The sequence below is a fragment of the Cydia strobilella genome, chromosome 8, assembly GCF_947568885.1.
Source record: "Cydia strobilella chromosome 8, ilCydStro3.1, whole genome shotgun sequence".
Classification (NCBI taxonomy): domain Eukaryota; kingdom Metazoa; phylum Arthropoda; class Insecta; order Lepidoptera; family Tortricidae; genus Cydia; species Cydia strobilella.
Window position 1 is genome coordinate 3791569 of NC_086048.1, and position 26273 is coordinate 3817841.

The window sequence follows — 26273 nt, forward strand, 5'->3', positions numbered from 1 at the left end:
TTGCAACAGAACCATATTAATAAAAATAAAAATAACTAATGTATATACACAAACAATTAGAGTAATGAAGCATTTTTTTTTATAAACTAAAAACTGTATATAGAAGTTAGAACAAAAATAAGAAAAAATATACTAACATTAGAAAATAGATTACTTAAATAACTAACATGAAAACTGTAATCTTAAGTGCAAGCAAGGAATAAAAGGCTTTTTTATTTTATTTTTATTATGGACACCTGTAATACCAGAGGGGTGGCAAGTGCGTTTATGGACCACTTTTTATTTTTTGTCGATTTTATTTTTTGTCAGATTTTGATAAACATTGGTAGGTTTGAAAAGCTCCTTATTCTGGTCGGAATAAACACGAAATCCAAATTTGGAACAAAAAAAGTGTATGAAAATTCCCATTGAGTTACGGAAAATTCCATACGTTTTCCGTAACTCAGTGGAAGATTTTGTAGGACATACAATGAAATTGCGCTTATGTTGTACAGAAACTACAGAATAAGGAACTCTATCTATGCACCAAATTTTATCAAAATCTGAGAAAAATTAAAAAATTACAACAAAATAGAAATTACCCACGGTCCACTCTAAAATTCAGGCACCAAAACAACGGTGAGCGCAAAAACAAAAATTGTTCAATTACCACTTTAGTGTAAGCTGCAATAGAACCTATCCACTTTATGAATGGAATTCATTCGTAAAGTGGGTATTCACTTTTGCAGCAGTACCCAAAGGGTAAAAACGAAACCCTATTACTAAGACTCCGCTGTCCGTCTGTCCGTCTGTCTGTCTGTCACCAGGCTGTATCTCATGAACCGTGATAGCTAGACAGTTGAAATTTTCACAGATGATGTATTTCTGTTGCCGCTATAACACCAAATACTAAAAAGTACGGAACCCTCGGTGCGCGAGTCTGACTCGCACTTGGCCGGTTTTTTTACTAATACATTTTAGCAAAATAAAGAAGTATAAAGGTACTACATGTGTAGTATTATTGGTTCCATATTAATACATTTTCTGAAAAGTCTCTGTTAATCTCCTGTAGGACGAAAACCTATTTTTAAGACAATGTATGAATTCGCAACCAATAGAGAGTTGTTCAGTGTAATATCAGTATGCAAATTAGTATAATAAATATCTAATATGCTACCTAGTAATAAGTACTCAAAGTAATCGGAATATTTAAATTTCATGTTACATCAGTGCAACATCCTCTATCGTGTCAGTTCCGTCCACGCAACCATGTCGACCGAAAAAAAATTGCGAAATTCGGAATAAACATTAAATAACCTATAACTATTTTATCGCAGACATCATCCTCTCAAAGGGTGACGAGGGAGAAAATGGGAACAGTAGCCATACCATGAGTCAAAGCCCAAAGGAAATACATACAATACAATAGGGGGCACCACTACCACAATCTGAGGGTCTATCGCGAAACAAGAAAATCGAAATTTCGTTATCTAACATCTCTGTCACTTGCATATTCGAGCGATAAAGAGGCAGATAGCGAAATTTCGATTCGCGTTTCCCGGTAGGTCCTTTGTAAACAAACCGCCTGAATGATGCGTTGCGTCATATTTTATTATCAAAAACTATTTTATTATGAAAACTTGTCAAAAACCTGTTAAAGGTAGAGTATGTATAAGTTACTCTATGGTTTACTAAAAAGGCTAGTGCTGCGCTCTGGTGGCAGAACATTGCAGTAATATCCCCTATTCACACTTTAAATTAAATTAAATAATTATTTATTTCAGAAATTCAATGAATGAATGAATAATCCATATCGTATCTAGACGTAATATTTGACGTATCTTAAAGTTCGAATCGGGCCGAGTGCGGGAACATTTCTTATGCGAACTGCCAAGGAGTGGAACGCCCTGCCCGAGTCTGTGTTTCCGCATGAGTACAATCTGGGGCTTTTCAAGGCAAGAGTTAATAGGTATCTCATAGGTAAGCGTGCTCCACCGTAGACCGCATCATCACTTACCATCAGGTGGGATCGTGGTCAAACGCCTGTCTATTCATCATAAAAAAAAAGAAAAAAGAGTGTCAAAACTGACTGAGTGCCAATGTCTACGTAATTTACTTTATACGGATACCTACATCTCGCTCGCACTAATATGTCAGTACGAGCGAGATGCATAGAAAGTAAGTTACGTTCACGCTAGCGTTTATGTCAGTGCCAAACTGGCCTTTATTTCACCAGTGTCACCAACCTTACTCGAAGCAGTGGGGGGACACTCCTCCTTTCGGGCAAACTCGGCTCCGTTCGGCTCAGCATTGCTCCGAGCAATTATTAGGGTTGGCACAACTTGACACCCCTTTGCGTGTACGACCATAAGACGATAACTTGAATTTTGACAACCCTAAATAGCCGACAGGGATGGCACTCCATACATTAACAAGGGACCGCATGATTCGTCCCTGAATCGCTGTCAAACTTTGGGTTTGTAGAAAGCATGTAGAAAGTGTCCTTTTTGTATGGTAGTACTAGTACTATTACTTATTGTATGCTCGAAGACGTCTCGTTCCGAAGTGTCAACTCTGTCAACCGTGTCCGTGACCGACCGGTAGTGACGTAGCCATGCGTTCACTCTGAATTTAGGTAGCAAAGTGTTACTGCAATATTAATAATAAGTCACGTTACACTGATAAAAGATATTTTGAAATTGCACCCCTAAAGTTCTGAAAATGGGGTTTTTAAAGATTTTCACAGATGCATAGGTTTCTATAGGATACTAGACTTATATTGACCGGGATATGGACCGTGATTACCTTTTGTATTATTTGTGAGCTCCCGATATTTCGACGCAGTTACATGCATCATGTTCACGGGTGACTGAAGATAGCGGGTGGGTGTCAAAGTTGTGTAGACAGCGCTCGGTCTACCCTCATTCTTGCGTGTCGACAAATAATACAAAAGGTAATCACGGTCAATATCCCGGTCAATATAAGTCTAGTGAAACTAACCGTGAATCATTCAAAACTCTAAATCTATAGGATAGTTAGGATACCTACAATTAAAAACCGGTAGGTAAACTCATTGGACGACCGGACTGGCCTAGTGGGTAGTGACCGAAGCCGATGGTGCTGTGTTCGAATCCCGGTAAGGGCATTTATTTGTGTGATGAGCACAGATCTATATATTATATGTATCGTTATCTGAGTACCCATAACACAAGCCTCCTTGGGCTTACCGTGGGACTTATTCAATTTGTGTAAGAATATCCCTATAATATTTATTTATTTATTATTTATTGCACCAACTCCGCTGACACAACACATTAATAATACAAAAATGCAATAAATACAACAATTACAACACAGTTCACTTTTTATATGTCAATTATATACATATTGCTTGACAAGGAATGTGTGAACACACCGTGCCTCCTACAGTCGCCATCAGATAATAATATATCGGAGCGGCCAAGATGCTCCAAAATATCTGAACACGCGCTCTAACGCATTGACAATAGAGACGTATTCAGATATTTGTAAGCACCATGGCCGCTCCGATATATCTGAAGGCGACTGTACTAAGTAATGTTGACAATTTACCAGAGAAACAGTGCATGGATGCGGAAAATCTTAATATAAAAATACAAAGAAATTTGTACTCTAAAACTAAGGGTAAAAGGTTGGAATTTATTGTTGTGGTTTATTGACGTGTTTCAGCTCGCGCTGTTTTCGATTATCTTGATGTTATGAATTATGACATGACATAAGGTTTTGTCATTTTGTGATGGGGATATAGTACATTGTGCAACGAGGGGGGGTAGGTGAAATATTGCACGAGAGAAAAATCAAACGTATTACCTATAGGGGCATAGCTGTAGGCCGAACACATGATTGACGCGACAGTATCTCGCCGCGAGATAGACTACCCGTCTCTTACTAACTGTATGAATTAAAGAGGGACGGATAGTCTATGTCGCGGCGAGATACTCTCGCGTCAATCATGTGCTAGCCCGGCTGTGGTTGATATGTTGATATACATCAAAATATTTTCAATAATGTTAATGTCCAGACAGAAAAATGAGGACTACGACTACTGAATTTTAACTACATTATACGTAAGTCCTTCTTGTTCTTTTCTGTCTAGTTAAGTAGTTATGTAGTTAGCAACGTTGTGCCACTAACATAGTTATTAAGATACTCTGTAACTAACAAACTATGTATCAATTTGGTCTGAAATAAATAATTTATTATTATTATGTCAAGACCTAGTTATTTGCCGTCATCGTCAAAAGCGTTATTCGTCATCATCGGTCATAGTAGACATCGTCAATCGTGTCAGCTCCTGTAATAAGGAAACATTATTTTGAGCTATATGTGACGTTTTCAACCAAAAGGTACCACATTGTCGGTTGTCGATAAGGTTGATTTCTAATTGAAGCTATATGGAAATAGCGCCTTACTGACAAGCGACAATAAGTACCCTTTTGGTTGAAGTTGAAAATGGCACATATAAAGGACTTTATCCTTATACAAGTTATTGGTGCTAGGCGTTCCGTGAAGAGTGGTCGCTAAAGGTGTGGCATAGCCGTGTATAAACCAATAATGGTGTCTATAACAGTTATGCTTTTAACGGTAAGTGCAAGTTTTAGTATAGTATAGTATAGTATAGTATAGTATAGTATAGTATAGTATAGTATAGTATAGTATAGTATAGTATAGTATAGTATAGTATAGTATAGTATAGTATAGTATAGTATAGTATAGTATAGTATAGTATAGTATAGTATAGTATAGTATAGTATAGTATAGTATAGTATAGTATAGTATAGTATAGTATAGTATAGTACGGGTAAACGCCAAAGACCTACAAATTAAAGTTGATTAAATTTTCGGGCTTTACCCAAAAGGCATGGGTAATACTAGATATACTTAAGTTTACTTAACCTTCTAGTATTGCCCGTAACATTTAAGTAAACTTAAGTTTACCTGGGTATATCTAGTATTACACAAGCCTTTTGGGTAAAGCCCGAAAATTAAATCAACTTTAATTTGTATTCGGCGTTTACCGGTATACATCTAGATCTACCCAACATCGGCCTAGCTGTCAGTTAGAACAAAAATTTGACAGTTCCGAACAACTGACAGGCCGATATCGTCCGGCGGACTGATAGTCAGTGGACCCCATTAAACGTCTTGACGACAACGTTTTGAGAATTGATATTACGAATGAGTCGTTTCCAGGAATGCTTTTCATTGGGCTAGGAAATACCGGTTGAAAATAAACAATATTGCTAGAATTATTACTAAAGTAAATTATTGACCGCCATTGTTATCTTAGCAGGCCTCTCTTAGATAATATAATAGTTACGTATAATATAAAATTTTAATTAGTCATTCTGTTACGATTCCAGGTGTCAACACTAACTGTCCACGGGAAATATGTGTCCAAAGGTAAAATTCTATTAATTAGATTGTCAAATAATATTATTATATACCCTACATATACAAATAATATTATTATATACCCTACATATACTGTACTCGCTCTAATTTCGTAGTACAATATTTTTAGCAACAAAAACGAATACATACTAGACATAGATATAATTATGTTGCTAAAATGTTCAAGCCAAGTTTAATGTAATTATATTATATTAAAACGACATGCTTAGTCATTTTAAAATGAGAACGTAGCCAGCGTAGCTTTGATTGTATGGCGACGCGGCGGGTTCATGTGACATGAATTTTTCAGTTGATTCGGACACACAAAACGGATGTAATGGGAAGACTTTCTGTGACATAAAGCCGGCTGACTATCCTGAGCAGGAGATCGATCGGCTTCTCATTAAAGAATTGGTAAGATAACAAATTTTATTATTACAAATGAGAAAACTTTATTTACAAACAAGATATATACAGTGGTACTACGTAAACGAAATTAATAACTAGCTTAAATCTAAAATAGGCCCTTGAGGCATTACAAATTAGAAATATTAAAAACGAAATCTAACTACTAAGTAGATGAAGCGAAGCAAATAATCGAACGAAGTTTTTACTTTCAAATTAGAACACATGGCTGGCTATGAGCGTCGTATACATTTCGATGTATTTTAATCGAGCTATCAGAGGATAGTTTGTTAATAACTTAAGTAAAAATGAAATTGCGCACACGTATTGTTGAGGGCATTATATTTTATTAATTAAATTATGATCAGGCTCGATCAAGGGGTTATGGGTTATGAGCTACAAGAGCCTAGAAGGCTAAAATAGTTATTTACGATACAAGTGCGGAAAAGAGGAAATTCGAAACGAGTGGCGATAAATTAAAACACGACCGCAGGGAGCCGCGAGAACCGTGTATCGTACAACGGTTTACAGTACATATGGCCCTTTAAACTTTAAACTTTCGACATATGCACGAAAAGTGCTCTTTTACGCACTATTGCGAGAAAGTAGCACCATATGTACTGTAATGCTATTTGTGAGGTGTCTTGCTACTCGTTTATTTTTTTTCTTTTCCAGCCTACGCTCCATCGAAGAAAAAGAGAGTTGGCGATAGGAATGCCAAAAATTGAATCCGGGAACACTGGTGGTAATTGTATAACAGTTACGGAGGTACGTCCTACTTGTACATTAATATTATAATAATAATAAAAAATATAAAAAATATTAAAATCCTTGTAGTAAGCGTACAGTCAAGTGCAAAAATATGGGTACATATAACTTACTCAAAAATATGTCCCATAGTGGCCCTTTCTTAATTCGCTGACACAAGAGCTATGGGACATATTTTTGAGTATGATGTGTGCACCCATATTTTTACACTTGACTGTACCTAATATTTTCATCATATTGTTTACTAGCTTTTGCCCGCGACTACGTCTGCGTGGACTTAGTAACAGCAGCTAAAGTAAAAATTCTGATAGCAATCTTTCAATTTGAGCTTATTATGCACACAAATTAGCAGGCACTACATTAATTATCTCAATTCCACTCCGCTTTTTACTTTCTTAAGGGATGGTTTTCGGGATAAAAATTATCCTATGTCCTTCTCAGGGACTCAACCTGTCTGTATGCCAAATTTCATCTAAATCGATTCAGCGGTTTAAGCGTGAAGAGGGAACACACAGACAGACATATATTTATAATATTAGTATGGATTATTTGAATCTATGTATAAATTAAACCTGGACATTTCACATTTAATATTTAGCATCGTTATTTTATTATTTTACTAATTTTATAAACGAACTTGACATTTAATCTTGCATAAACGTCGATAAAATATAAAATTCTAAATATATATTTTATTGTTATTAGTATAAGATGCATGTAATTACCTAGACTTAAGAAATATTGAGTGACCTTACAGGGTGTCATGTACCTACCATCCTCAAGTAACATCTAATGTATTATGAAAATGAATGCAATGCAATAAAGAATAAAGCTTAGAAACAAATTAAAAGTGGAAAATTTCACTCTTTCCTCTGTTATTCCAACCAATAAAATATGGTGGAAAAATTCGCTTTATTGGGTACCTTGGTAGCTCAGATGGAACCGGGCTAACGGTCCGGTGGTTGTGGGTTCAAGTCCCACCCAAGACAGTGAATTTTTCCACTTTTAGTTTATTTCTAAGCTTGACAATTATTTCATTTACATTTACAGATAAAGACTCCATATGAGCTTAGAAACGAAGGCCAGGTTCCGCAAATCGTCGTTCAATCAAAGTTTTTCGAGCAACGGATACCCTACGTGACGTGTCATAGCACGTAAGTGTTATTAAATTATCTACGAGTAGTTAATATAAGTCAATATTATATGACAGTATCCGTCTCTCCAAAGACAAAAAAGAAAGACCTCAGCGAACTCTGCGCCGTCGACTGGACAAAAACGGCTTTGGACAGAGTAGCATGGCTGTCTTTGGTGTCGGAGGCCAAGATCCACTTCGGGTTGTCGCGCCACAGCAATAAGTAAGTATAGGACATTATTACGCAAATTGATTAAGCCCCAAAGTAAGCTCAATAAGACGTGTTGTAGGTACTTAGACAACGATGTCGACGATAAATATAAATTATAAAGCGTGTAGCAGGATAGCCTTTTAAAAATTGCCCCCAGAGATTTTAGGTCAAAACTATAACCAGATGATGCCCCTATGAAGAAAATATTTCATACAAATTTTCAACCGTCTACTGCCCCCTCGAACCTCACCGCATCCATTTAACCCTAAAACGTTTTTACGGATTTCATATTTTGTACAAATATTCTTTAACCTAAAGGTATTGTTTTTATTTTATTTTTTATTTTATTTTATTTAGTTGGGGCATCAACAGCAATACAAAAAGCCAATAACAGATGTCCACAAAATTACAACTAACATGCGATAACTAAGTGGAAACAAGAGAATACAAAAAAAATATGGGAGTAAAAAAGCATTTTATACAAACTAGATATGGCATGCATAACGTGTGTGTGTTAAAAAAAAAGTCTTTTTGACCTTTTCCTTCTTCAAAAAAAAAATTGCATCCTGTATAACGAGTTCGGCTAGTGCTACAAATTTATTTTTAAATGTGAACCAACATCTAATCTACATAAAATTCATCTACATCAACCTAGTCAAGGTTGAACACTGCGAAAAAAAAATTACCTTGGTATTCTTCTATATATGTAACTCCTAAAGCCTTAATAATAAAGTTGATAATAAAATCCTTCCTAATATCGGTAAATGTAGAATTGCTTGTTTTTAAAATAACAAATATGAAAGGAGATTGCTTAGTGATATAAGTAACACTGATGCAATAGTAACACATTTAGATACTGAATCTTACAACATGGCACAGTTGATGCTAATGGATGGATTAGGAAAAAAACATCTTTAAACATATTAAACATATTAAACATATTAATAACGGGTCACTCACGATATAATATGACCCGTATTAATATGTTTAATATGTCTGTGTCTCACGGAAGTTTTGTTATTAAAATCTTTAAACATATATCAAATAATGACTTAATAGGACTTTCCTGACCTGACAGAGAATGATTTACAAATATTCTTTGGAGGATCAATACCTACGCTACTTAGCCTAACTGCAAAATTCAGATAGGTCCATCAATATTGAATATTCAAGGGAACATGAAATTCTAAGAATTCATATAAAGTCTCGTCACATAAATAAAATACATCATATGTTCTTACGTTGCGCTGGTGGCCTAGTGGTAAGAGCGTGCGACTTTCAACCCGGAGGTCGCGGGTTCAAACCCCGGCTCGTACCAATGAGTTCTTCGGAACTTATGTACGTAATATCATTTGATATTTACCAGTCGCTTTTCGGTGAAGGAAAACATGGTGAGGAAACCGGATTAATCCCAACAAGGCTAGATTCCCCTCTGGGTTGGAAGGTCAGATGGCAGTCGCTTTCGTAAAAACTAGTGCCTACGCCAATTCTCGGGATTAGTTGTCAAGTGGACCCGAGGCTCCTATGAGCCGTGGCAAAAAGCCGGGATAACGCGAGGAAGATGATATGTTCAATCGTTATGTGCCCAATCACAACAATAATTACACAAATACCATATCAGTGACCACTACTGTACCTGAAAACCTGTATAGTGTATAGGCAGGCGTTTGACCAGGATCCCACCTCAGATCGGATGATGTGTTTCTGTTGCCGCTCGGCTATAACAACATAAAGTACGGAACCCTAGGTGGGCGAGTCCGACTCGCACTTGTCCGGTTTTTTTACTAATAATACCTATTGCAACGCTTAAGGAGTTACTTTTTTTTCGCAGTGTTCCAACTTTACTAGGTTGATGATACTTAAATATTATGTATTAGCAAAGCTTGTCAGTAGAAAAAGGCGGCCATAGAAAATTTGAATTTCGCGCCTTTTTCTACTGACAAGATTTGCTTGACCAACTACAGATGAGATGTTGGTTCACATTAAAAAAAATAGGTGTTTATGCTACTAGCCGGGTGCTACTTTTTTTTTTAAGAAGGAAAAGGTTTAGTAGGTTCTTATTTTTTTTATCAATTAAGGTTAAAGCAATATTTTTAATAGCAATATGGTTAAACCTTTAGGTTAAAGCAATATTTGTACAAAATATTATGAAATCTGTCAGTTACATATAATTATAGTTTAGGAGAAAATAAATAAAAACGTTTTAGGGTTAAATGGATGCCGTGAGGTGTGGGAGGTCGTGAGGTGAGGTGGTGCAGTGGGCAGTAGAGTTGAAAATTTGTATGAAATATTTTCTCCTCACGGGGCATCATCTGGTAATAGTTTTGAACTAAAATCTCTGGGGTCAGTTTTTCAAAGGCTATCCATTTCACAAATAAATGCTCATCACACAAATAAATGCCCTTACCGGGATACACCCGGGACCATCGTCGGCTTGATAGCCCAATCTATATCTCGACGGTCCATTCACACAATAAATAGATATTAAAATTGATTATCCAGAACTTCACTAATGTTTTATTTTGTTTATTTGCAGAAACCAACATTGCTTCAAAGACTTATTACTACAAGACACGGCGACAATTTGCAGGCAAAAGTTCATCCACACCAAGTTATTCGTATACGATACACAAAATAATAAAGTAGAAGCAATTGACGGCCAAATTCCTATCGACTGTGTTTGTGAAACAGCATAATGAATATATAGTTTAGGAGAATGACGAGGAAGATTTTTCGTTATTTACTAGTCGCTTTTCAGTCAAGTAAAAAAATATTATAAGGAAACACGACTAACCTTTGTTTTCTCGCTGGGCGGAAAGAAAAGATGACATTATGTTTCATAAAAACTAGTGCTTAATGGCCGAAGGGACCTAAGGCTCTAGTGTCCGAAAAAGAAAGAAAGAAAGATGATAAAGAGATTTCCCAGTCCCCAGTAGTTGAAAGGCAAAAGGCAAGCCAATTCTGTGTTGTAGGTTGTAGTAACATGCAATTGCTATTAAACTCTAGTTAGGCACTAAACACACGGTGGATGTGTTTTCACTCGCTCTAATGTCGTAAGTACTATAGGTAATAAAACTCGCAGTGGAATATTTTTGTTTATTTTGTTAAATTGTCGCATATTTATGTAGATAGATTCAATACTATTGAGAATTTGAAACTTATTGTAATTTTGTATAATAAAAATTCCATCAATAAAAATTATTATTGTGTGATCAATCATGTTATTATTTTATCTGACTTTACCTAAACATATATTTTGACAATGCACTCTATAGTTACCAGTAGTACCAGTAGTAGTACCAGTGTTCAGGGGCCCATTTCTCGAAAGGTATTAGACTAATATTACAATAAACGCCTAGTCTCGGTTGACATATTTAATAATACGCGATCTAAATTCAAGCGCAAAGTCAGCTTGCTCCTATAATTTTAATTACCCATATTGTAGCTTCATTTCTTGTGTACTATTTATTTACTGTAATTTGTGTAATAATTATTTTTGTGTTTATGTAAGTTTAGCTGCTTAAGTTATGTTACGAGTAATTATCGTTATTGTTTAGTTTTAGTTGTGTAGTTTTAGTTTTAATAGGGATATCTGTTTAAGTTCCGATTACAACGCTGTCTTAAAATTAATGCCTGAACTCCTAGTGGGAATTGTGTTAGGATGCATGCTAAACCTATAATTTTATAATCATGTCTGTGTATTGTCACTGGCCTGTATCTGTTTTTTTCCCCAATAAAGAAAAGAAAATAAAATATTATTAGTCCACGAACTGTCAAATCGTATGAGTTTCCATAGCAACACACTAATAACATAACAGGAAAGAAAAGATGACATTATGTTTCATAAAAACTAGTGCTTAATGGCCGAAGGGACCTAAGGCTCTAGTGTCCGAAAAAGAAAGAAAGAAAGATGATAAAGAGATTTCCCAGTCCCCAGTAGTTGAAAGGCAAAAGGCAAGCCAATTCTGTGTTGTAGGTTGTAGTAACATGCAATTGCTATTAAACTCTAGTTAGGCACTAAACACACGGTGGATGTGTTTTCACTCGCTCTAATGTCGTAAGTACTATAGGTAATAAAACTCGCAGTGGAATATTTTTGTTTATTTTGTTAAATTGTCGCATATTTATGTAGATAGATTCAATACTATTGAGAATTTGAAACTTATTGTAATTTTGTATAATAAAAATTCCATCAATAAAAATTATTATTGTGTGATCAATCATGTTATTATTTTATCTGACTTTACCTAAACATATATTTTGACAATGCACTCTATAGTTACCAGTAGTACCAGTAGTAGTACCAGTGTTCAGGGGCCCATTTCTCGAAAGGTATTAGACTAATATTACAATAAACGCCTAGTCTCGGTTGACATATTTAATAATACGCGATCTAAATTCAAGCGCAAAGTCAGCTTGCTCCTATAATTTTAATTACCCATATTGTAGCTTCATTTCTTGTGTACTATTTATTTACTGTAATTTGTGTAATAATTATTTTTGTGTTTATGTAAGTTTAGCTGCTTAAGTTATGTTACGAGTAATTATCGTTATTGTTTAGTTTTAGTTGTGTAGTTTTAGTTTTAATAGGGATATCTGTTTAAGTTCCGATTACAACGCTGTCTTAAAATTAATGCCTGAACTCCTAGTGGGAATTGTGTTAGGATGCATGCTAAACCTATAATTTTATAATCATGTCTGTGTATTGTCACTGGCCTGTATCTGTTTTTTTCCCCAATAAAGAAAAGAAAATAAAATATTATTAGTCCACGAACTGTCAAATCGTATGAGTTTCCATAGCAACACACTAATAACATTAGTCTATTATCGTTCGAGAAATTGGCCCCTGAACACTGGTACTACTACTGGTACTACTGATAACTATAGATTGCATTGTCAAAATATATGTTTAGGTAAAGTCAGTCAGTTTCATCGCTTTGTACGGTCGCCATCAGATATATCGGAGCGGCCAAGGTGCTCGTAAATATCTGAACACGCCACTATTGTTAAGGCGTTAGTGTGCGTGTTCAGATTTTGTAAACACCTTGACCACTCCGATATATCCGATGGCGATTGTACGTAAGGAAATTTATTTCACATTTGTGCCATGTATTTATTTCACATCTGTCCTTGCACTGATGTACCTACATTGGTGCGATCGAGACACAGAAAATAGCGTAAAAATGTCTCAGGAAGCAAATTCTTTGACCGTAGGTATGTATATGTGTGAACTTCATAAACTCTTATTGTGATGACTACTTTTCTCTTTGACTAGCAGAGAATATCATTTCACATAAAGTCCAAAATTAGGTATATATGTGCAAAAAGTTGAAATGTAAAATACGTATTTCCCATATCATATTTAAATAAATAAAATAAATAAATATAATTTACAACCGACTTGGCAACGCGTATATATTTCCTTGTTGCGTTGCGCCACAGGATGCGGTTCTGGTCAGATACGTACCCATACTGTAGTGCATTTAAATGGGATGATGATTACCTATGATCAAAGACGAATAGGATTTGTGAAAAACGTTCAACGATCATGTACGCTTATAGGCTTCGTGTAAACAGTTAACGCATTCACTGTCAGGGCGCGAGGAACAAACTTGTATGACGGTGAACGCACATGTGCGTTGGGGGCAGTGAATGTTATATTTAAAAACTTGAATTTTTGAGCGGTTTCAACGCTCATAATTTTTGGCGCGAATTCGACAGAGCGTGATGGCCTGCATATTTTAGTGCTTAAAGGGGCCCACTGACTATCAGTCCGCCGGACGATATCGGCCTGTCAGTTAGAACAAAAATTTGACAGTTCCGAATTTCGAACAACTGACAGGCCGATATCGTCCGGCGGACTGATATTCAGTGGGCCCCTTAAGACTATATTCCCAAAATAATGACAATACTAAATGCGTCGCAAGTTCGAACATATGCTGAGCTCGAAGTAAAAACGAGATGCACTAACGACCAATCCAATCTTATCATCGAATAAGCGTGAATATGGCTCCAAGTCGTACCGATAAATTGTAATTGTTGCCATTTTGTTATTGTGTACTTATTATAACCCATTATCAGTGACCTCTTAACTGGCGAGTCACTGGTTGTGTCGTCTAAATTCGTTGATATAATGTGTGTTTTTGTATATATTTATGTGCATGTGGCTAGTAAGCTAGTAAGGCATTTCATTTGTACTAGTTGCACTTATTGGTGTGCGTGAGATGGTGTTATTAACTTATTACACAGTGAGTCGTCGGTCGTATCAAAATGATATGAAAACCATACCAAATTGTTAAAACAGAATCAGACCCCCCCTCCCTAAATCGCTCTAGGAGAAAAGTTCATGACTTCGCTAGCGGTTAAGGTGCACCACACCGCAGGTAACTTTTGTGTAGCAACACTGAGCAACACGGTAACATTAGGTAAGTCACCTAATGTTACCGTTTTCTAAAATAAATATTTAAAACTTTGGCTCATTCTACTCAAAATCGACAGCATTCTCCATCCCACTATTAAAAAAAGATGTCCCCAGTGTCCTTTCCATTACGTCCCGTTTTAGGGTGAATTTTTTTTTAATTAATTAAATATTAATTAAATTTTTGGGACATTTTTTTATCATCAGAATTGAATATGCTAGTGATTCTGACTTGAAAGAACCCAAAATTACTACGATCTGTGAGAATCAGGTTATCAATACCTATTTATTTTAGAAAACGCCCACCTAGTTATTTTACTGATGCAGTGTTGCTTCACAAAAGTATATTGTGGTGTGGAATAGTGTGGATGCACCTTTAGATTTATTCGCTATCACTACTTAATTATGAATGAATCATTCACTAAGAATCAGTTTGCTTCTTCAGTTTCTTGAGGTCTGGTGTGTGCTGTGTTACCATGTATTTGTTTAAAATGTTAATGGTAGGTTTTTTTTGCTTTATTTTATTACTGTCTCATAAAACTACATAATTATATATGCTATATGCTATAAAAGTACTTATAAGTACCTATGGCTACGGTGACTGCTTAACATCAGGCCGTATGCTTGTTTGGTACGTGGTATAAATGTAAAATAATTTAAATAATACTAGTTAAAATATTTTTTACGATAAATGTTTTTTTTAGATACTTGCTGTAACTGCCTGCAGCAACGCCTCTCTATCAGGTAAATATAAATACTATAAATAACGAATTATTAGTCGCATTTTTACATTTTTTGTAACGATTTTTTCTGCTCTATGCAACAAACCCACTTTCTTCTTTTGACCATCACACACATAGGAAAGGTCACACACATGTGAAAGGAAAATAGACACATATAACAAGTGAAGCATTTATCCCTCTTACAGAATCCGAACATAAGTGTAAAGGAAATACTCCCTGCGATATTGAAAGCCCTGACTAAATACCCCCAGGAAGAGTACTCCCTTCGCTCGTCGTCGCACCTATCATTTAACTCTGGTATAATACCGTGAAAACTAGTTTAACTAGTAAAAACCCGTTATTTCTAGTCAAAACTAGTTTTAACTGAAAATCGCAGTTAAAACTAGTACTCACCAAGGCGATACGGAAAACTAGTTTTAAGTAGAAAAACGCGTTTTCACTAAAAACGGGTTTTTACGGTAACACGCATAAATGGTACATAAATCAAGAATCTCATCAGTATCAAATATCTACATATATTTTCATACGTTTATTAGTCAACTTAAGTATGTTTAACTTATTAACTAGTGTGCTATGTTTATAAATTAAGTGTGTTTTAAAGATGAAATCGTTGGCTAATATTTTGTTTTATAAAATAATGGCATTGTATGTTACGTAAGTAAACTTGAGTGTGGAACTTATCAGACTATAATATATAATATTATCTACTTAGTTATTGAAGAGATCATACATATAACTAGCGCTTGACCGACATTAATTTTTCAACTTATAGGTGGAGCCATTTACATACGAGGTTCCTGATGCCCCGAAAACCCTTCTGAATAAGATCCTTACTTAGAAAATAAATACGACTCGTTGCTCGAATGAGTAAGTTTTTAAATTATAGTATACTTTAGGTACTGTATTGACATCCATGAAATACGCCTGTAACCCTAGTCGCAGAATAAGTAATAGTATTATCATATAGAACGGCCACGCACTGCCCCGCCCCGATTCGAATTACCTCGCCCCGAAACACCAGATTGACGCCCGTTTGCCGACCGCTCAGTATTTTTTTTTATACTACGTCGGTGGCAAACAAGCATACGGCCCGCCTGATGTTAAGCAGTCTCCGTAGCCTATGTACGCCTGCAACTCCAGCAACTTTTTTAAGCAACTTACTCACACTATGACGCATGACGCGTGTACAGACGTGCCGTTCACACATAGAAGCGCAAGTGATTTTTGCTGTATAGCGTGTCTGCCCTGTGCCCTAGTGTAAATTTCATTAGATAGCGTGACGTGACGTGACGTGACGTGACGTACGTGTTTGCATTAAGTGTCATTTTGTATGGGAATTTGAGTTTCCAAAACGTAGTACAAGTAGAAAAAGAAATAGAATAGGAGTAGAATTACATGTAGGAAATTAATATTTATTTAATATTTGTTTATTTACTTATTATAATTATTTATGTCTCCTGATGGAGTAGATTTGAATTTGATTTTTTTAGCAACAGTAAAAGCAACGTGATTTACTAAACTCATTGACGTTAAACTACTTATTTCACTTTTTTTTCAGGGGAGCAGAATGTCAAAAACCGTTGGCCATTCTAATGGGATATTCCCACATCTGCGAGACTAAGACTTCTTTAATTTCGATAAATTTTAAAACAGAAACAAACGAGTCGTTTTCAGTTGCAGTTATTAAATGTAGCTTGTGAATGTGTTAGACAATGAAAACATATTACTTTTCACAATACATACACGTAAAGGCTCTCTTTATTATTCAGAAACTGATGAGAAAGTTGCATTTTATCCACAAGAGTAGCAAAACAAGATGATGCATATTTTTAGTATTTTCCTCATGTTGGTGTGGTAAAAAAAATTGTGTTTCACTTGGGAGCAAAGTTTCTTTATCCCTCGTACCTTGCAACCCTCGCAATGCTAAGATTCCACTTTTTAATTTTAGAATCTTTCGCTTGCTCGGTAATCAATAATAGTACAAGGGGTAAAACAATAACTTTCTCTCTGTTTCTTTTCTTCTCCTGTTGACATATTATTTGCACTATGTTATGCTTCAGTTTAATTGCTCGTGTATATTTCGCAGGCGTCTTTTTTATTTCGTATTTCGTTTGATTTCAAGAATTTCAATCTTGCTACAATTGCTACATTGATTTGCTAGTCAACTTCGCCATTATTATTGATCCGTTTACTAAATAAAATTTAATAGAGGTTTGTTATATACCTCTTTGGCCCACTTGCACCATTCCCTAACCCGGGGTTCACCGGTTAAACCTGGAGTTACCATAGTTACCAGTACAATTTTACACTGGATTAACGGGTTAGTGGGATGGTGCAAGTGGCGCTTAGGTAAAAACGTGTTTTTGTTTCAGTAATGAAATCTGATTACATGGTTTTATTCAACAATTTCATCAAAATCTTACGAACTCTTACGAAGAACAAGTTTAGTATAGGTACCAGCATTTATAATAAAATAAATGACTACATAATTTAAAGTATTGCATAACAGGCAAATATTACTTCATATTATATAAAATTAAATATTACTAAAACAGTGGAATTTATATAATGCTAACCACAATCTATATTTGGTATTTTATCCTGTTGACGTAAGGCCAGGATTACACTTGTAAGTTTTACTTACGTAAGTAGGGACAAAGCTTTTTGCTAGAATGAGATAACGATATTCATAATATCTCATTCTGTAGTGTAGCTGTGGCCCTACTTACATAAGTAAAACTTACAAGTGTAATCCTGGCCTAAAACGCTTTCTGTGCGTAAAGGAACTTCTAAATGCATTACAAACGTAAGCGACATTTGAAAACGTACTCAATTGTGGACCGTATTGTCATGCAATAAGTTCCAAATTCGAACTGGTTTTCTGATGTCAGATAAGGTTATTAAGAAAATGTCGACTGCTGAAATTCTGAAACTTATTAGTCATGCATTATTTCATACTTAGTTGCTACGCAAGGATTTATCTGTTTTTATAACCGGCTTAAAAAAGAAAAATACGGCTGTAGGGAAAATTGGAAAATCCTTTTGTCTACCATGTATTTTTCAGTTGATCACATTCATAATTCATAATTTATTGCATGTTAATCATGTGGTACAAAACAGATATTACATTAGGGTAAGTTCACACATGAACCCTGTTAGGTTGCAGCAAGTATTCCTAAAACTAAGCTATAACTATTAGGAGAGTGCAGGTATATATGTACGTACATAAATTAAAATTTACGCATTTTGATACTTATGTTCAAGACATAAGATTAAAAGCTAATATTTATTATTTTATGCTTATTTTATTATATTAATTTTTAATATATTATCTTTTTATTTTATTATAATCTTTCTATTTTATTATAATTGTCAGGATATGATGATTTGATCCTGGAGAATTGGAGGTACATCTTCAAATATTATAGGTACGCCTATTAGCTATTGGAATTAATTGCGAATTGCGGTCCCCTGGTGCCGATTACATACTTAAGTACTACTTATTAGTTTGGCGCGATGACCCAAAATGAGTCTTGGCCTCTAATACAAGAGCACGCCATTTTACCCGGCCCTGCGCGGATTCACGCCAGTTTTCACTGACGCCGGGCACCCGGAGATCTGCGTCCACTCTATCCGCCCACCGATACTTAGGATAACCTACAGGACGGCGTCCTGCAGTCGGTGGGCCCAAATATGCCCTCTTTACAGCACGATCTTCACCCATTCTTTCGAGGTGGCCCAGCCAACGGAGCCTTGGTTTTACCCATTATATTCGGTACGGCTATGAGTTCTTCGATTTCGACATTTTACCGAATGCCCTAACTACCATCGTCCCTTTTAACAGGTCCCAAAATCTTCCTTAACACCTTACGTTTTGCCGATACCGTTGTTGTTGTGCCGAAAGCTGATAGAACTAGGAAGGAGAGCCTGATAGTGATTCGAGTATTTTTAAAGTCACTCGTGAATTTGTTCTTGAAAAGCACCATTTTGTGAAGTGGAACTTGTGATGAAAATGATTAAATGATGACATTTAAAAACGTTGTCGATATAAAGGAGCTAGGTTCATGTAGGTATAATACGAATTAAATTTGAATTGTTACCGAACGAGTTAAGTACCTACCGCCACATGCATCAATCGGCGCGGCGTGATCGATTTTCAAGGTCGTGTCAAAACCAGTTCAAAACCATAATAAATTGGTAAATCTGAATCTAGCTAGGTACGTGTATTTGTAGATACAAAAGAGTAAAAGCTTGTAAAAACACGTCAAAGCTTCCCGCTCACGCTCCAGCTGTGTTCGTTCTGACGCAGGTTATGTGACATCAAACAATACGTAAATCCTTTCGGGGAAAATCATGAAATACTATTCAGTAAGTATATATTCCTCGATATTCATAACAGCCAAGTAGTACAGGTGATGTAAGAAACCGAACTGCTTGTGCTTTAAGGAAGCGTCAATATACTCAATATGGTTTCTGTCAACGTTTTCATTGCTGTGGTAAGTTTTACATTTTTATTTTTTTTAAGATTTTATTTTAACACAGTTATTGTTTATCTGGGGATCTTTAAGAGTTGGTCAAAGGCATAGCCTTTTAAAGATTGCATATACTCGAAGATTTGGGACCGGTACTGCCGTGACCTAGTAGCCTAGTGGTCAGGGTGTAAGGTAATAAAGACGCCGGCGCCGGTTGGATTCCAGCCTCGGCCACTGGAGGGCCTGGTCACTTATTCTTTAGCATATGACATGTATTTTAGTTTATAAAGTTATTTTTGTAGAATGTCATACAACTTAATTACATTACAAAGCTTACTAGAGTATAATAATGTGTGGTTTCCATTAGCTTTAAGGGTCTCCGGCAAGCTCGGTTCTCCATACAAACGTAGTTCCGCTCTCATTTCGAAACGACTAGCTAGATTGTCCTGAAACTTTGTACTTACAATAGGATAACCTATATCTATGTCTAATTAGTTTATGTAGCTTCAGATACCATAGTTTAAAAAAATACAGCGAATTTAAGTTTTTTATACAAAACTTAATTTTGCTCTATTTCATTTGCTTTATAAACTGGAGCTATATAAACTAATTTCAGACCTAGATATATCTCATGTTCTTGTATGTGCAAAGTTTCATTACAATCCAACACGTAGTTTCTAAAATGAGAGCGGAACTACGTTTGTATGAGAAGGTGCAATTCGGCCGAGCTTGCCGGGGTCTTAAGAGGCCGGTGTCGATTTTAGTCGCAAAAATGTAAAATTGATAGATTTAGTTGGTGAAATTGTACACCTTTTGTTACCTAATTGACATAACAAGTACTGGTTTCTATTAGCGCATCTTCTTATCTTACCTTTTATCAGATCAATTTGTTGAAAACAGACTCACTAAATTAGTAATGTTTGCTTTTCTGATGGACGTTTAGATAAACGCGCGTAAAGCACTGATTTTGTCGCTCTTATTTGTAAATTTCGTAACGTTTGGACGGCTAAACATGGTAATTTTGTATTACACATATCCTGTACTTGACGTTTATCAGACTACATTTTTATTATTATAACTTTGAAGTGGTGTAAATGAAAGTTAGACGAAATCAATTTTTTCCAGAAATTACTTCAAAACAAGTGACAATTTCTCTGAAAATCGACTTAATTTCAACGTAATTTTGATACTTAAACAATCTACAACATTTGTTGAAACTATTCTTATACATCAATTTGTATAATTTACCACCATAAATTTTTGATGAATTTTTAAAAACTGCCCCTTCTTTTCATATATTACCGGAGACGCACGCTTGCGACCTCATTATTAAAAGGCAAGATGAGAAGACGTGTTAATAGAAACCAATACTTGTTATTTACATATTACGTAACAAAACGTGTATAATTTCAACGACTAAATCTGTCAATTTAAAATTTTTGCTCCAAAATCGACTACGGCCTCTTAAGTATTGTATTGACGTGTAATATATTTACTTATATTTTATCAATAAAAGATTGATTAATTGATTGAGAGTCCGTCTAAGCTATACCCGGACAATGGAGTGACAAAGTGTGAAAGTGGACGTCATAGTGGTACCTACTGCAAAATCGGTGCTGGAATGGTTTTGACTGATTATTTACCAACATGCAGTATTGCCCCAAAAGGTAACATTCCGATGTCAACTGCAGCCGCATTACTGTTGCGACATTACTGCGGCACCGTCGCTGCTATACCTGTCAATTTCCTTGATAAAATGAGTGACTGCTGCGATTATGACGTTCAATCCGTCACTTATTTTATAAAGAAAATTTACAGATTCAGCGCCCGTGATAATTCCACAGCAATTATGTAACAACAGTTATTGCTATTTGAACGTCGCCTAAACATAACAGTTGTAACAGCCGCAACGAGTTTAGATTTTAAATTAACATCACGAGAATATGGAGAAAAAAAATTACTTTCCTAAAGCAATTACGGTTGTTATGCTTGGTGAAAGACTCTTTTAACTTTAACTTGACTGAATATACAAAGATTGAAATATATGCATATTAAAACGTAACTAACAATAGAACGTTAATTGTAGATACCAATACCAGAAGGAAGGAAAATCTAGAAATTAATTTTAGGCGCGGGATAAACACTGATGAAATTCTAGAAGACATTTAATTGGACCATTTTAAAATAAAATTAGATACCTAAAACCTTTTACAAAATTTATCTATTTTAGCAATATGTACACTTAAGTAACCATAGAAAAACTAAAATTTTCAGATGTTGTTTCTGATGGGACTGACAGTAAACCACGCATATCCAAGTAAGTTATATGTGGTATTTTCTATAAAAAGGGACCTTATTGTCGATGGCGCTTACGCCATTATAAACGATGTTCCGATATAAAAACAATGCCGCGCGACGCTGTGCGGCGTAAGCGCCATCGACAATAAGGTCCCTTTTCATAGAAAATGCCCCATATATTTCACTATGAAAGATTAGGTAAAGTTAGAACGACAAGGGGCAAGTATTTAAGCACAGAGTGAAATGCTAAGGCATGTCCTAGGACATTAGTATAAAGTGATTCGTTTGTTATAGCCTATGGACATGCCCTGTGTAAAACGAATAATGAAATAAATTAAACTCGCTCGAGTACGCTAGCCGACGGCAGGATTAGCAAGGATCCCGAACATAAGTTTCAAACCCTCTTGGCGCTCAACAACTTTTAGTTTTAAGGAATTAGTGTTAAGTTTGTCATAGCATTTAGTTTTCACTTTTTTTTTCTTTTATTAAAAAATTCGACCCGTAACAAACGTGCGGTTTTACTTAACAATCGACAACGGATTTAGGTCGCTTCGGGGCCAGTTACAAATCGAACGACTTATACGAATGGCACGCGTGGGAAAAGACGAGCGTAGCGTAGGTATATGCTCCTAAGCGCGCTTCTAAAAATGAGCTTATACGCTCGTATAAAACGCTTTTTTGTATATTGTTTTGTTTTCAGCTAAGGAAGCTTGGCCCGAACAGTGTAAAGGGAGGTCGTACTGCCACGTACAACCAGACTACTACCCGAAAGAGACGTTTGCAAAGATTTTGGATGGAGTGGTAAGTTTACAGAATGGTTTTAATGGTTTTTAAGGATTGCAATAAGTCCAAATTTGTGCAGCAATCACTAGCGCAATGACCCTATGTATCGAAATAATAATAATAATAAACAAATTTACCTTATAAGGGGACTGTGCAAAAGTCTAATGGCGCGAAGTAGACGTTATGAATTAGGACAAGATTAATTATTCTTTAAAGTCCATTTATTTTAAGCTTTCCGCTCAATAATAAAGTTAGTGAGCCATTTGTCCCAAATATTAATTTATTTTATTTTATTCTCAGAAACTGCAGTTCCAGCAAGGCGGAGGGATCGCCAACCGCAGCAGTGAAGATGACGTCGCCAGCTGCAATACTATTAAGCTGGTGAGTTTTCACTTATTTCAATAATAATTATATGAAAAAATTCAAATTTTACAACACGACCGTGACCATGAAACAAGCGCGCAGCTCGCATGAGCGGCATCGCAGCTCCAATTAGTAAAAGTTGCCGACCCTATAAGCTTACAAGAACTCAACTTTCGGAGCACTGGAAATATTACTCATTGCACCATCACGAACACACTACAGAGTAAGGAATTGGCACTACAGGTCATGTGCTTTTATAAATCAACTTTTATGCACATGCAAGTGTCTGCATTCTGCCGGTTAGCAGAACCAACCCTTGTAATGCCGCGCCAACCCTTATAAATGTAAAGGCAACACACCCGGGGCTAGGGGGCTAAATTCATTGAAAGATTATAGGACAAACATATTAAAACTTACTAAATACAAAACGTATATTTAACGTAAAAAATTTGGCCCAGATCGATGTCAACGGGCAAGGTGCCGAGAACTTTCGAAGGCTGGGCCATATTGCCTCGCTACTACTATACGGTGGCTAGTCCTCGGGTCACCAGAAGCCTGAAACATTTTTATACAGCCGACGCGCGCTTAGCCCTCATGGCCCTAAAATGTCGACGCCAAATGCAAACATGTAAACTTCTTAGGGGCGGCATATTTGCGGCCTTTGAGGCTTTCGGCCGAGATTGCTTGCTAGCTCACTTGTTTATTGATCCGATGCTCTTCTGTATATCTAAAAATGTTATATTTTTTCCAGTTTGACAAAATGTACCTGATCTTGGACGATAACGACACGATCCGGTTCGTCGTCCAGAACGATGATATTTTCTCATTTACGATTCAAATAGAAGAATGCAGGTAAAATAGTAATATTTAGTTTCAACAATTCTAATTTACTGAAAAAATTACAATTGCGCCACGCGTATTTAAAATATATGTACTCTTATAGTATGAACGCCTATTACATTTTCGAATACTTTTTTACCAGGTTATGCCCATAGTACATACGTAGGAAAAAAATGTGAATAAATCAGTTATTATTACTTTACAGTTTAGTAGAGTCAAACCAAGAAAAGTCTGCATAGATTTTGACAGCACACGTGCAGGTGTTATTTTTATGAAACTTTGACGTATAAATAACACCGGCACTGCATGTGCTGTCAAAATCTCTGCAGACTTTTCTTGGTCTAACTCTATTATTTTTTTACTGATTGAAAGTAATAAAAATCAGGAGAATATACGACTAAAATAGATACAGCGAAATCAATCGTGTGCGGTGAGATCGTAAACCTTGTCGGAAATGACACGAAGATTGATGTTGGACCAACTGTAGCCGCACACGGCAGTTGAGATCTTTGGAGTTCAAAGAGTTAATCACACAATAAAAAATAAAATAAAACAAAAATAAAATAAAAAAGCCTTTAATTCCACACAATTTGAACAATACTTAAAAAATAAATAAATTATAGCTTATAACATACTTAATTATTAATTTTATAAAATAACTTAATTGCTATGATTGGTGGACCTCTTCGCGAGTAAAGGCCTCCCCCAGCTGTCGGTGACGTCATCGACCCATCTTGTGGTTGGTCTGCCAGACAACAATATTAATTTCTCACGAACCTTCTGAGCTTAGTGGTAAAAGTAAGAATAATGTAAATGTGTATTACCTTTATTCCAGTTCACCTGGCCGAACGCATTCTACTGCGTTAGACGAAGATCACCTTCGAGAACAGAGGGTAGACTGCTACGAGACCAGACTGCCTTTCATGTTCCCCGTGCTCTCGCTAGATGGCACTAAACTGGAATATGTGGTGCCTAAGGGCGGAGTTCCTTTAAGCTGTTCTGCTAAAGTGATAGCGACTTAGTTTATAAAGCCTGACCAGGAATATATGATCACGCGCCATGTTGCGGAATTTCACTGGAACTAATATTTTCATACTATACTGAACTGTCACCCTATACATGAGAATGAACAGCGCCCTCTTGACATTAATCATATATTACTGGTCAGGCTACATATTTTTATTCATTATATTTGTTAATTGTAATGTTACTACTGTAAGTAAAATGATTTACTGATTCTAGTCTAAATTCCGAACAAATCTAAGTTAAATATTATATGTTACCATGGTAACCAAGGGTTCTTTTTGCCGTTTTTATTTGGCAAGCTAGAATAAATTGATAATCAGTTCGTCTTAATTCAATAAAAAAAAATATATTACATTTATTTTGTGCTTTAAATTGAGGTAAAAGTTTGATAAAATCGACGATGCTAAACTGGAAAATATTTTGTATATTTTAAAACATCTTTGAATTTACTCGATTCTGAAAGATTACATCGAGATTTGTACTCCACGGGCATGCCTGTGTATTATTTTCAAAATTATAATATCAGTTTTTAAGTAATTAAACAAGTTATTGTTGCTGAAGGTAAATAAATGCAACCGGTTTTAAGTGTTTTTTTTAATCTATAGAAAACCCTACATACAATATTCTACTAAATAAATAAATATATTCCCCGTCGCGCCCCATATATTCCCCGCCCATGCAGTACTTATATGTATGTATAATTATACATACAAGATTGTCAGAGAAAGAACAGACATTATGCCATACCAATTTTTATTTCATGATAGAAATCATATAGTTACTCATAGTACCTATGACCTACACATTTACCTGTATGACTTAGGAGGAATTATAATTAATGTATGTATAATTAATCATCTGTAGGTATGTTTAATGCTAAATGATATAAAATTAATTAATATTATTTTATTTGCCCATTAGCAAACATTTACGGGAAGTAAACACGATGGTAGGTTTTTGTGTGGGAAATTAAATTATTTTATTTTACGTATTGCAATTGCGTAACATTGGACTATTGTGTGACCATATAAGGATTATAAGTTATTGGAATAAATGCGATCCAACTTTTATGTACATTTATTTATCGTATGGCATTATACACTGTGTTTTTAGTATTAACATGCAAATCATAACTTAAATTTAGCATTCCGTAAGTAGTCGATAGCGTCGCTCGTGAGGTGTACATGACAAATTAATTAAACCAATACGGTCATGATAAAATAAATTAATTAAAAAATTAAAAACTCGACTGCGGAATTTTAAGCGAACTGAAAAGCTAAAAATAATTTTGATTTAATAAGCATTTCTATTGAACTGTAGGTACTTTACGGGCCCTGTCAACGACATTTGTGCGATTATCAACCAAAAGGGTACTTGTCGCTTGTCAGTAGGTATGGCGCTA

General features: G+C 35.6%; 3 protein-coding genes across 3 annotated transcripts in view; 2 read left to right on the forward strand and 1 right to left on the reverse strand.

Annotated features, from left to right (window-relative positions):
• The window catches only part of LOC134743454 (bone morphogenetic protein 1), a 477569-nt gene that overhangs the window by 276541 nt on the left and 174755 nt on the right, over positions 1-26273 (reverse strand). The gene's annotated exons all lie outside the window — the stretch shown is intronic.
• Positions 4511-11079, forward strand: LOC134743310 (uncharacterized). Its single transcript, XM_063676703.1, has 6 exons — positions 4511-4602; positions 5382-5421; positions 5723-5826; positions 6493-6585; positions 7636-7739; positions 10465-11079. Exons 1-6 carry the CDS (start codon positions 4573-4575, stop codon positions 10622-10624), a joined length of 531 nt encoding a protein of 176 aa, XP_063532773.1. The 5' UTR covers positions 4511-4572; the 3' UTR covers positions 10625-11079.
• LOC134743311 (uncharacterized) lies at positions 19553-24867 on the forward strand. Its single transcript, XM_063676704.1, has 6 exons — positions 19553-19585; positions 21836-21878; positions 22560-22660; positions 22943-23023; positions 23757-23857; positions 24681-24867. Exons 1-6 carry the CDS (start codon positions 19556-19558, stop codon positions 24865-24867), a joined length of 543 nt encoding a protein of 180 aa, XP_063532774.1. The 5' UTR covers positions 19553-19555.

Bases quoted from the DNA above. Each gene is read 5' to 3' on its own strand.
- LOC134743310 (XM_063676703.1), top strand. From the start codon at position 4,573: ATGGTGTCTATAACAGTTATGCTTTTAACG. The intron at 5,422-5,722 runs GTAAAATTCTAT...TGAATTTTTCAG, and splicing joins CGGGAAATATGTGTCCAAAG to TTGATTCGGACACACAAAAC. The intron at 5,827-6,492 runs GTAAGATAACAA...TTTCTTTTCCAG, and splicing joins GGCTTCTCATTAAAGAATTG to CCTACGCTCCATCGAAGAAA.
- LOC134743311 (XM_063676704.1), top strand. From the start codon at position 19,556: ATGGTTTCTGTCAACGTTTTCATTGCTGTG. The intron at 19,586-21,835 runs GTAAGTTTTACA...TAAAATTTTCAG, and splicing joins TCAACGTTTTCATTGCTGTG to ATGTTGTTTCTGATGGGACT. The intron at 21,879-22,559 runs GTAAGTTATATG...TTTTGTTTTCAG, and splicing joins AGTAAACCACGCATATCCAA to CTAAGGAAGCTTGGCCCGAA.